The sequence below is a fragment of the Taurulus bubalis genome (assembly GCF_910589615.1).
Source record: "Taurulus bubalis genome assembly, chromosome: 1".
NCBI lineage: Eukaryota > Metazoa > Chordata > Actinopteri > Perciformes > Cottidae > Taurulus > Taurulus bubalis.
Window position 1 is genome coordinate 34,364,279 of NC_136589.1, and position 18,651 is coordinate 34,382,929.

The window sequence follows — 18,651 nt, forward strand, 5'->3', positions numbered from 1 at the left end:
TTTATGTACGGGTAATAAAACCAGATAAGAATCAGAGAAGAACAAACTTGGTATGTGTAGGTTTTACAAAGTACACACGCAATTGTATTGCAAAAGCAACACTGCAAAAACAGCAATGCAACAAAGATGACACATTAGAGATCACAGCCCCGATTAAATCCATCTACTGTTATATCACCTTTTTTTATTTTGCAGTCAGTGAACTTGTAGGATTATGCGAACGATTACGCAGTGCGCACCACAGAGTTCACCACATTGGAGACACACACACACACACACACACACACACACACACACACACACACACACACACTTGTATAACTGTAGATAACAATCGGCCGTGCTGAGCCGCCTCATTCACCGGCAGCAGCTGTATCGTTGCTCTTGCCTCTGAATGCTTATGTAAACAGACGGACGTCGCTGCGGGCCAGCGATAGCGCGGAGCGGCAGCCTATTGGTTCCCAGCGCCGCGCCGCGGGGGAAGGCGGATCCCTGCGCCAATGGGCGAAGAGCTGTGGGAGGAGGCGTGGCTCGACATGAAGTAAACACCTTCGCTGGAGAACCCAGAGGCAGAGTATTGTATCAGGAAGCCTGGACGGGAGTTAGCGGTGTCAGACCCTCTCAGAGACCAGCCCAGGATCGTCAGTACCCGGACAGCTTTCTCCAGTCGGTACTATAAAGAGCTTCAAGAGCAACGTCGTCTTCCACGGAGACAGAAGAGGATCAGGAGAAGGATTTTCTATTTTTTTTCTGAGGTTGGTGCAATGTCACTTCTATGTGCGAGCTGTAACGTTTCACGTGCATTAAAAAAAGAGGGACAAATTACGCATTACGCACTCTTTTGACGCCACATATGACGATGCAGCGAAGTTGTTATGAAACAGAGCTGACCGAAATAACGGGTCGTGCCCCGTTGCAGTTGGGCTTTCTGGTGGCGCTGACCCATTAAAGAGCTCCGGCATAACGCCTTGCATAAAGAGTGTAATGCATCCGCACATGGCAGAGGGTCATATGCACCGACAGGAGACTTTGAGAGATGCCCACCCCAGGGTTAGGGGTTGAACCCTGCTGTCTGCTCTGATAGCACACCAGACAAAAGACACCTTTTTGAAAGAGGATTTATGAAGCATTGACTTGTCTTTGTGGATTTGTGGATGCAAACGAATTAATACATCCTAGTGCTGAAAAACCATGCCAGTGTTTAGAGATATTTTGCATATATTGCCGATCATTTTTCAAAATCATAATATAAAGTTTGTACTGTGATCCTGTTGTCACTGATTTCAGTTCATGTCAGTTTGGCATTTAACTGCTGAAATTATTTGGTATAGGTGATTTGTTGCAATCATAGGATTCCAGCATATTTCAAATATGCATAACTTGCAATGAAGCGTTACTTCATTACTAACAGGTATAATCTCCCCTGAACAGATCAATCCGTGACATTTTTCCACGATGACACCCTGCTGAAAATGGGCCGATAGTGTTCTTTCATCATCCAATTACAACTCAAACCTGGCAACAAGTCCCACAGCAGCAATCGTCCTGATGTCCAAGCCCTATCGCTTTGCGGCGCTGGAGATCCAGGATGGAGACTCGTGCAGCTCCATGCCCAGGGGGGCCTCTGGGTGCAGCTCCATGGCAAAGCTCCACCGGATGGGTGGCTATAGCCAAAGTGGGGCTGACTTAGGCCTCCCCTCGGAGGGCAGCGACAGCAGCGGTCAGGGGCCTCCCGCCTCGCTGCACAAGCACCGCAAGAACGCCCGCACCCGATCGCTGCCCGAGGAGGACGTCGAGATGAAGAGCAGCGGTTCCAGCGGGAGTGGAACCGAGTCACACGGCAATGAGAGTCGCGGCAACGAGAGTCGCGGCCACGAGTCAGTAGGCAGCTCCAACGGCACCAGTAAAGACTCTGCACTTCTGGAATCTTCTGAAAGCAACAAGAGGTCAGTGATGGATGTTTGTCTTGCGTTGACTAATGTCGCTAGATGAGAGAGCCAAGGCCTCAGTGATGGCCATCCAGGAAGCATAAGGAAACTCCCGCAAATGGTTTTCTCTGACCTTGAGAGTTGACCCGGGAAACTAAAACGTAATCATGGAATAATTCGGATTATATCTTTTCAATATATTTGATAGAATTAGATAGCTGCTGGTGCTTAGAGAGGCTATTTGTAAAAGCAGGGAAGCAGATTATTCATATTATCCTGAGTTGTAGCTCAGGTGAGTCAGTATCTCAAGCAACTGTTAATAGTTTTAAGTTAAGCTCATCAGCTAATAGTGGACGACCTACACACACCTTCCAGTGGACTGCCGACCTTCAGTTTGAATCAAACTTTATCGTTACACACACACACACACACACACACACACACACACACACACACACACACACACACACACACACACATTGAAATAATATTATTTTGGGATCTATTTGGCTGCAAAATGTTGAATTGTCCTTCTCTCCCCCACAGCTCAACCTCTCACAGTCCGTCTCATCCCAGCAGCTCAAACGCCTTCAGCCTGCTGAGCTCCGAGCAGGACAACCCTTCAACCAGCGGCTGCAGGTTAGTGCCCTGGCCGCCACTGTCACACTGAAAACATTCATCCTTAGGACTTACCAAAGGACTTCTGGCTTAAAACATGCTTCACATTCTCTATAACTAACTTTCTTTTGGGGAATATCTGACTGCATTATCTGACTTGCCGCTGTGCGTGTGATTGTGCAACCCACAGTAGTCAGGAGTCTGCCAAAGCTAAGACCCAGAAGGAGATGATTAAAACTCTGAAAGAGCTGAAGCTTCTCCTGCCCGCCAAGAAGGGGCACAATAGCAAGTCCTCCACGTTGAACACCCTCAAGTACGCACTGCGCTGTGTCAAACAAGTGGAAGGTATGTCATTTCATATGTCCCTGTCGTCTCTTGTGTGTCAATGTCAACCACTTTATTCAGGGCCTGTTCCTTTTTGTGTTGTTCAAGCTGTCTGGAGCTGTCACGACACATTAACGAGCGCATTCATAAAAAGGAGCTATTGCACGGCTATGACAACAATGTCAGGAAGCATTGTAGCTAATTGAGATCCAAATAAGACATAACTTTGGGTAGAAGGGAACGTTGAGGAGGCAGATCCACGGGGTAATTAAGGCTTAATTCTACCCGGCCTAAAGGTTTACAGATGGATGGGGCGGGTAGAGGTTCAACAGTACCGACTATGGCGTAGTTTAGACATTTGTAATCATTTAAAAAATGTCTGTGACTTCGCAAAATATCAGTTCCCACATAGCCTCTATTCTGCATTGTATATTGTGCTGTGATCAGACTTTATTAAAATCCTTGTCTGTGTGTTGCAGCCAATGAGGAATATTACAAGCTGCTGATGACCAACGACAGTCAACCTTCAGGCCTGGATGTTTCCTCTTATACGATCGAAGAGATCGACAGCATCACTTCCGAATACACACTCAAAAACAACGTGAGTCACGAAAGCAAATATTTAAATATGTTTTGCTGCACATGCTAGTGTAAAGATTGGGAACAAAAATACGTAAAGGATCGCTTGTGTTTGAGCAGTCGGGTCTTTTTCTCATTCTTCCCGCCGTTTGGATTTCCTCAACAGGACATTTTTGCAGTGGCAGTTTCTCTCATCACAGGACGGATAGTCTACATTTCGGATCAGGCCGCCTCCATCCTCAACTGCAAAAGGGAAGTGTTCAAGAACAGCAAGTTTGTGGAGTTCTTGACGCCGCAGGACGTCAGCGTGTTCTACAGCTTCACAACGCCGTACCGGCTGCCCTCCTGGAGCATGTGCACTGGAGCAGGTGAATATATGACAACTCTCTGCTGACGCAGGGCCCAGAAAATGCTCTAGAAAATCACACAATGGCCGTTATGAAATCTCTGAATAGTATGTCTGCTAGGCGACGAGCACAGGTTACGTTTACCTGACTTTATATATGACTCATTCATAAAACTGATGATGTTTGCTCCTTTCAACCAAGCAAGATAGAACAAGCTGAGCTGTCTCATGTGCTAAAACAAATGATGGCAATGATGACTATACAAATAAAAAGAGATGTGATTTGTTCCCCGGATGCCTGGAAAAATTTTTAGCTCGCACATCAACTTGAGCCTCGACTCTGTTTAAATTCATTTCATCAAGTGCAGAGCTGCGCTCCTCGGTAGATGTTTTTTTCCGATGGAATTAATCTTCCTCACCCCCGATTAGCATTCACCTGGATCACGTTGCTTTTGAATTAAAACATTTATTTTTTCCGTTTCAGAGTCGTCTTCGCCGCCTGACTGCATACAGGAGAAGTCCTTCTTCTGCCGTATCAGGTGGGTGTTTGTTGGTTCAAATACGCCGTCGGGCTATCTGCTGCTCGAACTCGTTAGCAGTGTTTATTCATACTTTCATTCCGCTCTTGATGTTTTTCAGTTCGTTATTGACATCATACGTGTGTGTGTGTGTGTGGACTGTGCATACAATTATTTTTCCAGGCCAATGTTATACATATGGACAGACACACTTGTACTTGTGAGGACTTTACCTTCACGTAGCTAAACGCTGCCCCCTTGTGGGCAACCAAATCTTTATAAGGGCCTGTGCACTGACCTGGGGTCTGTGAGACCCTAATGATCGGAGGAAGAAGAATAACTATTTTTACAACTTTTAAGCCCTAATGATTTAAGTGAGGGCCATGCAATTGTTCATGCTGGTGCAAAGGCCCGTTCCTAGCAGCATGCAGCTTTATTTTGTATTCATCTTTTCTTCTAACTCATTTTTAGTGGCGATAAGGAGAGCGAGGGCGACCTGCAGTACTATCCATTCCGCATGACCCCCTACCGGATGAAGGTCCAAGACACAGTGCATGCGGAAGACCAGTTCTGCTGCCTCCTGCTGGCGGAGAGAGTTCACTCTGGTTATGATGGTGAGAACAATTCATCTTTGGTCCTCCGTCATTTCATGTTCATCGTTGTGTCATACGTCTCATTAAATATACTTTTCTGTATAATCAACTAAACACATTTAGAAAGAAATGTCCGATTTGGTTATTAAGATCTGGGGAAAGTATTGTTATTCTGAAGTCAACAATTCTGTTCCATTGCAAACTACAAGTCTGCCTGAGAGGGCTTTACACCCTCTGGACAGATACAGAAAAGAAAGAAAGATTTCTCTTTTGTCTTCTTCCAGTGGTATTAGGGTTAGTTAGTGTTTAAAACAGTTCAGTTTCTACTCCTGCTTATAGCTCATGACTTTGAAAGCGTACTAAAATAGTCCCAGGACATAAAATAATGAAAATCTTTTCTCTTTCTTAAAGCGCCCAGAATTCCAACAGACAAACGCATCTTCACCACCACACACACTCCGAGTTGTGTATTCCAGGATGTAGATGAGAGGTAAGCCACTGTGGGATGCTTTCACTTGAGCACAAAACACCCAGCAACTATCAGAGGATGATAAAATGTATGCAATTGCTTGCAGACTAACAGTCTGATGTGTTTTGTCTGAATCAGGGCGGTTCCTCTCCTCGGGTACCTCCCCCAGGACCTGATTGGCACACCGTTCCTCCTCCACCTTCATCCAAATGACCGACCGATTATGTTGGCCATTCACAGAAAGAGTGAGTCTACACAATTAAATAGAGTCCAGTGTCTGCACCAGAGATCCGTCCCCATCATAATTTGACTCTGATATTTTTGGCTTTCTCTGCAGTTCTTCAGTTCGCGGGACAACCGTTTGACCACTCGTCCATCCGGTTCTGCGCACGGAATGGAGAATACATCATTCTTGACACCAGCTGGTCCAGTTTCGTCAACCCCTGGAGTCGCAAAGTCTCCTTTGTTATCGGAAGACACAAAGTGCGCATGTGAGTGTCCGTCACAGTGGCTGCCAATAAGCCACTCTTTGAATTTCACAGTGCTTTGTGGAAAGACATTCATGAACCGGTGGCTGGTTGATCTTGATGTGCTGATGTGCTTTCTGTTACCCAGGGGTCCTGTGAATGAAGACGTTTTCGTGGGCCCGGTGTCCACTGTCCGTGAGATGAAGACCATGGACTCAGACATCCAGCAGATTACTGAGGAGATCCATCGGCTCCTGCTACAGGTGAGAGAGGATTCAGGTGTATGGAAATCAAGGAAACATAGTATTCATTATAGAAGAAGAAGTATTATTTATGCAACTTGTATTCATATAAGAGATGCAAATGCCAATATATATATATATATATATATATATATATATATATATATATATATATATATATATACAGCTGAGCAACATCTTACTTCCAGCGAAACAAATTACATTTCAAAATCAGAACACATCAGGGTGGATATTGTAAAAAATAATTGTCTTTCAACTGTCTAACCTCTCTTTGTCTGTGATCAGCCGGTCCTCAACAGTGGCTCCAGTGGCTACAGTAGTCTGAACAGAAACGATCTCGTGGACATGAGCTCCTCCAGCGAGAGCCTCAACAACGGCAGCGGGAGCAAGATCCGACCAGAGGAGGAGGAGGAGGAAGAGGAGGAGGAGGAAGTGAGCGGCAAAGCCCGACCGGTGAGTAAAGCCCAAGTTAGGTAAAGTACAATGTATTCCAGCCCATGTGGTTTGGCATCACTACAGGGTGATATGGCAATAGAAGATACCGGCTGGTTGAACTTAAACACAACCTGACCTGATTGTTGTTAGATTGAACAAACAGGATGAATCCACTTTAGCCCTGAGTGAAATGTTCATTTAACCAAGTTGAGTTTGGACCAATTTACTCTATATGACTGGATTTTTGGATTGAACGTTCTTAGTAAATTATCCTACAAACATAATTGAAATCCTAGTCTTGTGTCTATTTCACAGCGAACCTTTAAAGAAATCTGCCAAGGAATACACCTTCAGAAGACTCAGGAGCATCAAACAACCAAACATGACATCAAGAAAAGCAGTGGCAGTAAGTCCAGCTGACAAATACCTGCATATTTCTTTGTTAATAGTTGAGAAACGAGTGTCTGAGCAAGAGACGGCAAGAACGTTGTTGGGGGGAAATGTCATATTTGGTGTGAAATTGGCCGCGTCCCCTAACTCCTGGTCCTTCTCCAGTAGAGTTGGTCCAGAAGAGCTCAGCGGTGGTGCGGTCCAAAGACTCAGCAGCTCCCGTCCACGGGAAGGAGACCGGGGCCACAATGGAGGAGAGTAGGTCCTCTTCACAGGAGGAGACGGCCTTCAATGATCCGAGCGTCTACTCCTACCAGCAGATCAGCTGTCTGGACAGTGTTGTCAGGTACAGAGATAAAGACATGATTTTGAAGAATGGTACCACTGATCTTGTGTAGGATGCAGTTAATACCCAGCATTGTACTCTTACATTTCATAGGTAATCAAACTTGTAACACATAAGTTTCTGTATGGTCAACCAATGTAACATTGTTGAAATGCAACAAAAGAAGCACCCCACAGAAAATATAATATATGAAATTGTAGTTGTTGTGGTGGTTCTGGCAAACTTAATTAGCTAATTGAGCTAATAATTTTGTAGATCAACACCTTTTGATTTCCACCGTGATATTACCTACTCCAGCAGATAACTTGTGTATGATTATTGATGGTGTGTTGTTTTGATTACTGCAGGTACTTGGAGAGCTGCAATGTTCCCATCACAATGAAGAGGAAGTGCCAGTCTTCCTCCAACACCATGTCCTCTAACTCGGACGAGGACAAACACAGAGGGCCTCACCGCATGCAGGTGCCTGAAGGTATGTGTCCACACTCCCAAAAAAAAACATCTTCTTGTCATCTCATCATACAAAGCTACGGCCTGTCCTTTACACTTCTCTCTCAGATTCTACAATGCCAGTTCCTTGTAAGTACCTCTTGTTCTCTGGTCTCTTTGACAGAACCACCCTTGTTGAAGGATCAGTCTGCTCTCTCCGCTTTGGATGATCAAGACAAAAAGTCCAGTGACGCGGCCACAGCAGCGGTGGGCACTTCGCTGCCCCTGCCTGTACCTAACAAACCAGAAAGCGTGGTGTCCATAACCAGCCAGTGTAGCTACAGTAGCACCATAGTGCATGTTGGGGACAAGAAAACTCAACCAGAGCCAGGTACAGTGCCGTAAAAAAAAGATTAGCTTCCTACCTGATTTCTTCTATTGAGGCATATTTATCATACAACAATATCAGATCTTCTAACATTTAATCAACATAAGGAACACATCCATTGGATTGGCCACTTGAAACACAATTAGCTGCAATAACTGCATCAAGTGATACATATTTTAAAATGTTTGATATCAATCTTTGGGAGGATTTCAGCCCCGCTCAAGCATCAGCTATTTTTTGGAGATCTGAAACTACTCGGTGTGACAAATATGCAGACGCAGAAGAAATCAGGACGGTGCAAATGGTTTTTCACAGCACTGTAAATCCAACTGTCTTTTCTATGTGTGTGTGTGTGTGTGTGTGTGTGTGTGTGTGTGTGTGTATGTGTGTGTGTTTGTTTATCAGTGGATGATTGACAGCTTGTATCTCAAACACTGGAAAAAGTCCACTCCTCCCACTATCTCCAATTTGTAGTTCTACTCAGTGTTCACAAAATGTTTGCAAGGTTATTGGGTCCCGTCCCAAAATAACTGCAGTGGTGGTGATAAGATTAGTTTTTCCATTTAATCTAAAAACTGTAAAACGTGTGCGACATATCAGTAACTCTCCTAACAATTAAAATAAAATCTAGTGTTGCGTCTCATTGGTAGTGAAAGTTATATCAACTGACTGACCAGATTAACATTAAAGCAGAAATACAGTATTAAGTACAAATGTGACAGAATGGGCAAAACCCAAATGATAATCTAGAGTTAATATAGTTCTTTATCTCAATACCATAGCGGCCGACATGTTGCAGCGAGCGTCGGCAGATCATGTTATAAAGTGTATATAAACAGTATTTCACCACCTTGCAATATATATAATGTTGCATTGTTCCACAACTTTGAACCTCACTGGATTATTTTAAATCTTCTACAACGATGCACAGAAAGAACAAAACCTAATCTGTACTAATAGTTGTAAATTCAGCACAAATATATAAAACACTAGTATTTCAGAAGCCACTGTAGTAATCATTGTAAACAGTGAGCGAGCTGGACCCAAATGGGGATGGAAGTATGTAAGTGAATATTATCCGTGGCCCTGAAAAGGGGGTTCCCCTGTTGTTCGTTCATAGGTCCCTGTTAACGCCAACCCAATGCTTGATCAACACCGCTGTTGTTGTTGTCATTGTCACTGCAAATGCTGAACCGTTGTGTTACATTATACTCCATTTTGCATTGCTTTCAAGTATGTTAAAGTCTTTCTTCGCTGTCACCCTCTGACATACAGAGATCATAGAAGATGTCCCAGGAACAAGAGAGCGGGTAGGAAAGAGGGCTCCTCTTTCTGTTGTTTCACCTCCTAGTCAGGAGAGGGAGTCCTACAAGAAATTGGGGTTGACCAAGCAGGTTTTGGCGGCCCACACGCAGAAGGAGGAGCAGACCTTTCTGTATCGCCTCCGGGAGGTCCGAGGACTCACAGCGCTCAAAGAAAACTGCTCTCAGTACCTGGGGCGTCAGAGAGAACAAATCGCCAGCGACGGTACCTACGACCAGCACACTGCCACACCATATCACCATATAATATATTACACCCCGAGTTGATTGCTGGGATCTGTCTGACCGCTTGTGTTTTTGCCCCATGGCGCCGTTCACTGCATGTACCTAACTCATTCTGTGTCATCCTCCTCTCCAACCTCCAGCTGCACCTGCTGCTCAATCCTCCAAGCAGGGCGGGCCGACTGCGGAGCGCAGCGCGCGGCGAGGCACGCGGCACAGGAAGACCAAGTCGAAGCGAGCGAAGCAGACGGAGTCCTCAGATAGCACAGCGTCCCATCACAGACAACAACATGTGCGGCCTCGTCTTCTGAACCACGGCCTTAACCCAACCTCTTGGTCTCGCTCCGACACATCACAGTCGACTTTTCCCATGGCCTACCCCTCTGTGATGCCAGGCTACCCCCTACAGGTTTACCCCAGAGCGCCCCGCAGAGACGCCATTCTACAGGGCTTTGGGGACGCTCAGGGCACCCAGGCCCCTCCCTGTGCCCCGTCTATTCTTCCTGACCCCTACACCACTCCGATGGTCGCCCCCATTATGGCCTTAATGATGCCCATGCCCTTCCCTGCGATGGCCCCCGGACTGCCTCCTCCACAGCCAGCGTACCACGCAGCGCCTGGGGGCTTCCCCTCCCAGTTCCAGCCATTCGGTCAGGCGACCTATCCAGGACCAGTCCCCTTCATGGCGCCACCTCACTTCAGTGTTCAGAACCAGTTCAACCCGCAGAACCACTTTGCCCTTCAAGCAGACTACCTGACCCCGTCGTTTTACTTCCCTCCATTCCCGGACCACTCAAAGGCCCCCATGGTGGAGGGCCAGTCTCGCTCCTCTACGCCCCAGTTGGGAGGAGGCGGAGGCCCGGCGTCCCCACCCCTCTTCCAGTCCCGCTGCAGCTCACCCCTCAACCTGCTGGAGCTGGAGATGTCTGTGGACTTCTCTTCTGGAGGACAAGGGAATAATGCCGCTGAATGGGAGAAAGGTGCAAATGGCAACCAAGCCATGGAGAGGGAGCTTAAGCAGGTGAGCCAGGAAACACATCTCTTTTTGTTTGCTTTCCCCTTTTGGTTTTCTTTTTCCTTCGTTTTTTTGCTGTTGTATTGCTATGCCGTGTGTAAAGTCGAGTCAGCCTGATGAAATGTGGCCCAGGATGTTAACTCATGATGTTTTTATCCCTTCCACTCTTTAGCCGTCTATCAATCTCCTTGGTCCATCCGGGTATTGCGACGGCTCGCCCCGTGTCTGTGAGCGCTTGTCTTGGGATAAAGTGTGCTCTCGGCTGAGGGCTCGCAGCAAAGAGGTAGGCAAATCATCAAAAAACAGTGTCTTTGTTTTCCTTTTAATGACTTGTGATGATAATTTGTATTATCTTGCACTGTTCTTGCATTTACCTTTTTGCCAAGAGTACGATTGATTTTAATGAAAGCTTGAAAATGAAGAACCAAACCAAACCCAGCTTGAACATTATAATGAATGGTTAGCAGTGGAAACCAGTTTTTAGATCAAAAGTAAAAAGGTGGTTATTGTTTTATCTGCATTGTAGTATAAAGAAATGTGACCAGGACCACAAAAATTCGAGCTCCTCTTTAATAGTATCGCTTTGATGTTGTTTTTTTTGCAGGCAAGTTCACGCGGCGACGGGAACACCAGTGACGCAAACTCTTTGTCCAGCGGCATGTTGGACATTATTCTCCACGAAGACTCCTGCTCGGGTACCGGCTCAGCCACCTCAGGGTCCATCGGCTCAGGGTCCAATGGTCGTGGAACTTCAGCCAGCGGGACGTCCAACAGCGGGACGTCTAACAGCAGGACGTCAGCCAGTGGGACCTCCGGCAGTGGAACAGGTGTGGACCTAAGGGCATATCTTATAGAAAGTTTAACTTCACACATTCTCGTGGATGATTGAGCGGGAAAGACTGAATACAAGTAGCAGTATGGGAAGTAGAAAACCCCAGAGTGAACAATCAGCTTTGCTCCAATTTTAGTATTTATATTTAGAGTGATAACTGCCGACTCTATTTGGACTTTTAGCTCATGTATATAGTCATAGGTTTGTTAATATATAGTCCATATTACGAGATGTACAGATGGAAGCACGTGTTTACAAAAATGTGTTACACAAGCGTAGTAAAAGTATTAACGCTGAGTTATTTGGGTGTTTCAGGAAGCAACAACAGTAGTAACTACTTTGGCAGCGTGGACTCCTCTCAGAACAACAAGAAGGTCAATGGTCACTTGAGCGGCAGCGCGGGAAGGCCTGTGGAGATGGACCAGAGAGAACACTTACCACTGCAGGACCCGCTGTGGCTGCTCACCGCCAACACAGACGACAAGGTCATGATGACCTATGAGTTACCCTCGCGGTGAGTAGGAGGACAGGGGTGTGTGTGTGTGTGTGTGTGTGTGTGTGTGTGTGTGTGTGTGTGTGTGTGTGTGTGTGTGTGTGTGTGTGTGTGTGTGTGTGTGTGTGTGTGTGTGTGTGTGTGTGTGTGTGTGAGCGAGCGAGCGTAGCCAGGAGACAGAAAACATCAGAGCTTATCTGTGGATGTTAATCAGTATAAGGTCAGCATTGTGTTTTCAGCAGTATTTGAAAACTCTGCAGCTGGCATTTGACAAATCTGCAATGTCAGTCACTAGATACACATGACTCCTCTCACTATTGCTGTCCTCAGTGCTCTTGTCTGTTTTCTGGCTGCACACACTTCTCAATGTGGAGTCGCTACTTCATTTGTACTCTGGTTTGTACTGTCTTGCGTTTTGCAACACCTTTAGGCAGCACCAGTAAATATACCGATAAGCCCTTTTACCTTTTTAAAATATCCTGGGTAAATGGTTGTTCTGCCTGTGTTGTTAAATCTGTTGGTATTCTTGCATTGCCTCATTTGTGAAGGACAGCATATATGAAATATAAACAAAAATCAGGAAAGTGGAGCACGATTGTTGCAGGAACAGTTTTTGACCACTAGATGGCCCCTTTACATTAACACAGGCAGTAGGAAAGAGGGCCCTGACATTCAATTAGACTGGGAACTTGCATGTAGATACTTTTTTTTTTTTAAGGTATTAGTGAGTATTGTTGTTTTCACTGTTAGTGATTCTCCAGCATTAATAATAAACCGTCCGACTCCCTTGCTTGCAAAGCCAACCCTTCATAAAGGTTTGTCAGATACATCGGGTAGAGTATTAAATGTGTTTGTGTTTGATTTATCTGCAGTGACATCCAAAGAGTGCTCAGAGAGGACCAAGAGCAGCTGAGGCTGCTGCAGAAGAACCAGCCAAGCTTTTCAGTGGAGCAGATGAAGGAGCTGATGCAGGTCCACCCCTGGATTAAGAAGGGGGGTCTGCCCAAGGCGATAGATATCAAGGTAGATGGATTTTTTATTATTTTTACAATTTCAATTAATTTCACTTTAGTTTGGCTTCAAAGTGGAATATATGGGATTTAGTCAAGATGTTCATCTGTTATTTGTTTGGATTATATTAGGTTTTTTTGGTTTGAGAAAAAAACATAAATATTCAAAGTGGCACAGCCCCATCTATCATCGTTTCTCAGACGCAAACCTTTTTCTACGTCACCGCTCACCTTCTCATTTTGTCTGTCTGCTCAGGCGTGCTCCTGTTGTGACGGCGCCTCAGGGGAAGCAGCGGCGGCGGCTGCGGAGGATCAGCCAGACCTCGGTGACACGGAGACTGGGGAGGTTGGCTGCCAGCGGTGGCCCAGAGAGGAACCCTCTCGCGCTCTCTCCGACACAACCAGACAGACATAAACTGCCCTATATTTTCATACTGACTATCATCATCCTCCAGCCTCTTGTTCTGTGAAGAGGGACCTACTTTTGCATGAAGCATCGAACAGGCCCTCTTCACACAAAAAAAAAAATTGGCTCAGCAAGTCAAGACTCTTTGTGAATATACGAGTGCCGGACTCTGTGACTGCGTATGTTCATTTATTTGTTTCTGTGTAGCACTTAAGCATAAGCACTGATCAGGAGATGCCAAGTACCTTCTGCGCTCTTCTGCCAGGCAGCATGTCAGAAGTCAAATGTACAGCAACCGGAGGCCGCTTGGTTCACATGCCGGGAAGTGGCTCTGCGGTTGTGGTGAGGACAGGTGGAGTTAAGTTTCAGTCACTCCCGCCCACACATCGGCATCAAGCACAAGCTTAGCAGCACAAATGCACTTTGTCGGATGCACTGGAAGGACTGGGAGGGGGGAGAAAACCTTGAGAGATACTTTACATCTGTATTCACCCAAAGGACTTGCTGGTGTTGCATATAGTCACTAAAAAGGAAAGTGCAAACTACAGACTTGCTCCTGTACAGCAGAAAGCAGGCACGGACTCCCCGCCAATGGCTGGAGCTTTTAGCCACATCTGTCCACGGTTGGAAACAAACTCCTCACTCAAGTAAATGTAGCAAAAAAAACAATTCCAGTCGATGCCAAAAGTAAAATATCTCCCTCTGAGATGAAGGGATGTAGAGATATACAATTGAAATGCCTAAGCCATACGTTAATGATCCTTAGTTATGATGGAGGTGGAAAAACCTTTGAGACTGCACTGGGAAATGGACCATCCGGATAACTCGCTAGCAAGCTGCATTCAACCAAACCCATAAAGTTGTGTTGTTTTTGAGAACTATCATTCTTTATGCATATTTCCATGCAGCATTTGTTTCAGTACCAGCTGTGAAACTTGCTTCTCATTTAAAGAAACTGTTTATTGACTGCATTTCAATGCGTGTCTGAATGTCTGTAACAGCCTTTGTCTCTAAGCATATTTATATATATATTTTTATATACACAATTGTTTTCTATGAAGAGATTTTTTTTTATTATTTTGATTGAATGTTTCTTTAAAAGAAAAAGGACCAAGATTGTTCATATTTAATGCAAATACTATTTTTTTTAAATGGGATCGCTGAGACAGATCCCACCATGGACTGGAGCTACTCGAGAAGTATGTTGTTTATGGTGGGTGATAAACATAAAGTGAGGAGAATATTGACGTTTCCCTCATTTTAAAAGTGTGTCACATAACACTTGCAATTACCTGATGTTGCCCTCATAAATATGGAAAAGAGCCCCTGAGCATCCTGTGGAAGTGTCTGAAGCTCATTACCGTTTTGTGTGCTCACCTCAGAAGTCGAAGTTTAGGGTTATTGCACTGGTATAAAGCCGCTCACACAGATGTCAAGCGACCGGGTGGAGAGCTTTCCTGCACTTTGAAGCTCGTATGATGTCATTGGAGACGAAACTGTGCGCTTCTCAGTCATGTGGAACATTTCCACAATTTGTCATTTGTCTTTGTTATGAACAGACGCTGACAACAATGCACCTTATTTTTGTATTGTTTTTATTATTTTAAGTGGCGAATGATCTGTTTGTTTCACTTTCTCTAAATAAAGTGTTGCCGAATTGACAGAGTGGTTTATGTGTTAATGTCTGCTGAAAACAGTTTCTTAGGCTCGAGGAGCGGCGCATATATTAGGTTACATTGGACCAAAGCTGGATGTTGGATTGCAGCTGTCAATGGACCGATGGCCAGTTAATGAGTATAGTCTACAAACGACTTAGAAAAAGATCGATGCTTAACAAATGGTGAGATGGGAGCAATTTGATTCGATATACACAGAATGAAAATACCTTCTTTCTTTCTTTTTTTTTGAAGATAAACACATGTTACAAATGCGGTTTTAGATAGGTATAGACCTGCTGTTTAAAAAAACAGATATAGACCTGCTGTTTAAAAAAAACTACAAGAAACGTCTCTCCTCCATTGTGAAGTCGTGACATTCACCTTCCCGATGCAAAGGGCCGTCTGTCCCGACCACTGAAACAATAGCTGCGATGCAATCTGCTGTGTCTCTCTGCAGACAGTCGGGTCCTCCAGTCCGCGGATCAAAGCGACCCCCCACTCCACTGTTCACACCTGCACAACATTAGCAAGCTGCCCTCCTGCAGCGGTCATTTGCACTTCTGGAGATCCGCAAATACGGTTTGGTCCCCGCGCAGACTGGCAGACTGTAGAACCAGGTCTATGTGAACTCTGCTGTGGTGGAGGAACAACTCAGGTGTTGTTATACAAGGAAAAGTACTCGTAGTACTGCCTCAGTGTACTTACTCATAATGCAGAATTTCACCTTTTCAGAAATGTGTATATTATGTTATTGGATACATATTATTGCTGATGCATGACCTATAAGCAGCATTGTCTGGGCCTACCTAGAAAAAAGTCTCAAACCTCAAAGTAACTGTTAATAGCTAAATTAAGTGGAGTAAAACAAAGTGCAATATTTCCCTCTTAAATATGTTGAAGTAGAGCAACAAATTGAAACACAGGTAAAGCATATGTTGGCCACTGCTGTAGATGCATGGTCAAGGTAAAGCCAATTAAGGCATAGTTTAATCTATAATAAGTATTATTGTTTTGTTTATAGAATCTGCAAAGTAACTGATATCTGTAGCTGTCATATAACGGGTTAAAAACAACTCTGTTTCACCTTGAAATGTAATGGGGAGGAAGTGTACAGAAGCATAAAACAGACACGTGAAGCAGCAGCAATGCTAAGTAGAGAGGCTCTATGTGTAATCACATGCTCAACGCATTAATCTTTTTTCTTGTCGTTTCACCCAAAATGTGGGTAAGAACTTGTCAGAAGTGACACTTGGAGCCATCCAACTAGAAATGGATTAAGAGTGAGATGGCTGTCTTTTCGTATTCATTCAGAGTCGTAGCAGCCGACGGTGGCCCTCACCAGGGACAAAGGGCCACAGAGGTCATGCATGAGGGTGCGGATGCAGGCTTGCAAAGAGCCTGCACATTTGTATGGGACTGCTATAGGTAGGCTGGTGTGTACAGTGCTTTAACAGTAGATTATTAGTACATTTTAAAAGCCCCATAATCAGTGCGTTACACTACAATATATTGGGCAACTGATAACCTGACAGTGGTGGCTTTGTTAGTCAAGAGCCCAGTTCCATGACTGGCAAGTAATTTGTTGCCATGTCATGTTAAAACTTACATCAAAAAAGCTGAATTCAAGTGGAGTTATAAAACCCATTTGTCAACTCCTCAACTAAGCCTATATAAGGAGTGAGTGAATTACTCATTTCACACCTCACAAATGCCTACGATGTGCTAAGGGATCTTGGTGAGAGAGAGTGAGAGCACACACACATGGCCCACAATTGCAGAGTAATAACTAACATCTTGAAAACAGCCGTGGGCGGCGGTATAGTGGGATCCTTGTGTGTGAAATGTGGTATTTATTTTTGAGAGGCAGAACAAATGCAATTTAAAAGCCAAAAAGGTATTTATTAAACCATTTCAACTGAGGCAAATCAGATGAGGTAGCCTACTAAAAGACACGTATAAATACAAAGTTAAAAGACATCCTAAATACAAAATAATTTACACACAACTAACAATGCATTTCTACTGGGACAGCTATCTTCTATACAGCCCATTCATATTCAACAAGTAAATATTTACATATGCATTTACCCCTTCACTGAAGGCAGGCGCATATAAGGCCAATACACTTCCAAATGAAGACCCTAAAAGTCTCTGACTTCTGACATTTAATTACATACTTTATTTATTAAATACATTTGAGCTTTATTGTAGCCCCCCCACCCCACTAATTACACAAAGAGCTTCTCAGATGCCTTTCAACAAAGTTGTCACCTCAGCAGTGTTATTGTCATGTACTGAGGCCTACCCCCACAAAACACCCTAACGCAACGCAGTGGATCATCTAGTGTCGTTTAAAAACATGCCTTTTTGCTTTGTTTGACATGATCTACCATGGCCTCCACATTGACTTGGAGTAAGCTAAGGAAGGCAAGCTCAACGCATCCGGGCAGTCCGCCTCCTCTGAGGAGGAAACATGACTTTGCTCCGAGTACGTGTCGTCCAGGTCGGCGCAGAGGTCATCGGTGGAGGCGGTGGAGGGGGCCGGGGACACGAGAGCCGCGTACATGCTCTCCGACCAAGTGCTGTTATTGTCGGGGCACTCTGCCGCCGTGTCCTGCAGCAACTCCCGGAGGCTGTCCTCGTCGTTCAGGGGCATGCTCTCGAGGAGGTGGTTCAACAGCTCCGAGGCCACTGTCGGGTCGATGCCCGGGCAGCTGGACACAAACGTGTGCACGTCGTGCATACACTGGATGTAGCCGGCCGCAAAACGCTCGCACGCCTCCCGGTTCACGGCGTCCACTTCTGTGGAAAGATGGAGAGAAACGACCGTTAGCTCAGGGGTGGGAGGGTTAGCGAATACACACGTGTCCAACCGTTGGCCTTCTAATTGGCTGAGCGGCGGTTGAAGATGCACACGCGCACCTGTGGCCGCAGCAGTTAATTAGAAGATTAATGCGCCAATCTTCATATGTTGGCGTTATATTGTCCGGCGGAAGGACGCCGTGCCAGTTACGTTAAGGTTACTATTCGTTTGTGAGTAGTTAAATATATAATGAACCGTTGTTTCATGGCGGTACTCTCAAGTAAACGTGGATACACGATGTGTACCTTGAGCCCGGCTTTGCAGGACGCCCTCCACCCGTTTCACTGTCATCTCCAGCACTTCGGCATTCTCCATCTTTGATTGTAACTGCAGCGGGTGAAAGAAAGCGTTAAGTAACAAGCGCTGGCAACACAAGCTCGCTAAACTAACACCGTTAACTGCACGTTAATGTTGAGGAACCACACCACACAAAGCAGGGGCCTAACACACATACATGCATAGCAGCCTAACTTACGTCTGCATCCGCCATGAGAACTCTGAGTTCTTGTAAACTTTCATTGATGCGAGCCCTTCTTTTCTTTTCCACCAGAGGTTTCCTCATCTGCCAAAACAGTAACGACAATAGAGTTACTTTTTCAGCTATCCGCCGAGTCAATAACGGACATCTTGGCATTTAGCGCCCTCACCTTTCTGTCAGATTTGACTCCACCGCAGTCATCACCTCCGTCCGCTCCGTTCGCGTCGTTACGGATGGGGGCCATGTTGGTGAAAGTTTA

The 18,651-nt window shown here is 45.2% G+C and overlaps 2 protein-coding genes across 2 annotated transcripts; one reads left to right on the forward strand and one right to left on the reverse strand.

Moving 5' to 3' along the window:
- Positions 1-1,548: 1,548 nt before the first annotated feature.
- On the forward strand, positions 1,549-13,402 carry per2 (period circadian clock 2; the record flags this gene model as incomplete). Its single annotated transcript, XM_079237334.1, has 23 exons — positions 1,549-1,946; positions 2,475-2,567; positions 2,737-2,891; positions 3,350-3,471; positions 3,616-3,817; positions 4,280-4,334; positions 4,785-4,927; positions 5,318-5,396; positions 5,514-5,620; positions 5,713-5,866; positions 5,991-6,105; positions 6,391-6,558; positions 6,856-6,946; positions 7,096-7,276; positions 7,624-7,748; positions 7,890-8,096; positions 9,369-9,620; positions 9,781-10,658; positions 10,825-10,935; positions 11,257-11,479; positions 11,800-11,998; positions 12,850-13,000; positions 13,244-13,402. 23 exons carry the CDS (start codon positions 1,549-1,551, stop codon positions 13,400-13,402), a joined length of 4,368 nt encoding a protein of 1,455 aa, XP_079093460.1.
- Positions 13,403-17,073: 3,671 nt separating this feature from the next.
- Positions 17,074-18,636, reverse strand: hes6 (hes family bHLH transcription factor 6; the record flags this gene model as incomplete). Its single annotated transcript, XM_079223002.1, has 4 exons — positions 17,074-17,853; positions 18,160-18,241; positions 18,390-18,476; positions 18,562-18,636. The coding sequence occupies 4 exons, from the start codon at positions 18,634-18,636 to the stop codon at positions 17,438-17,440; spliced, it is 660 nt and encodes a 219-aa protein (XP_079079128.1). The 3' UTR covers positions 17,074-17,437.
- Positions 18,637-18,651: the final 15 nt, after the last annotated feature.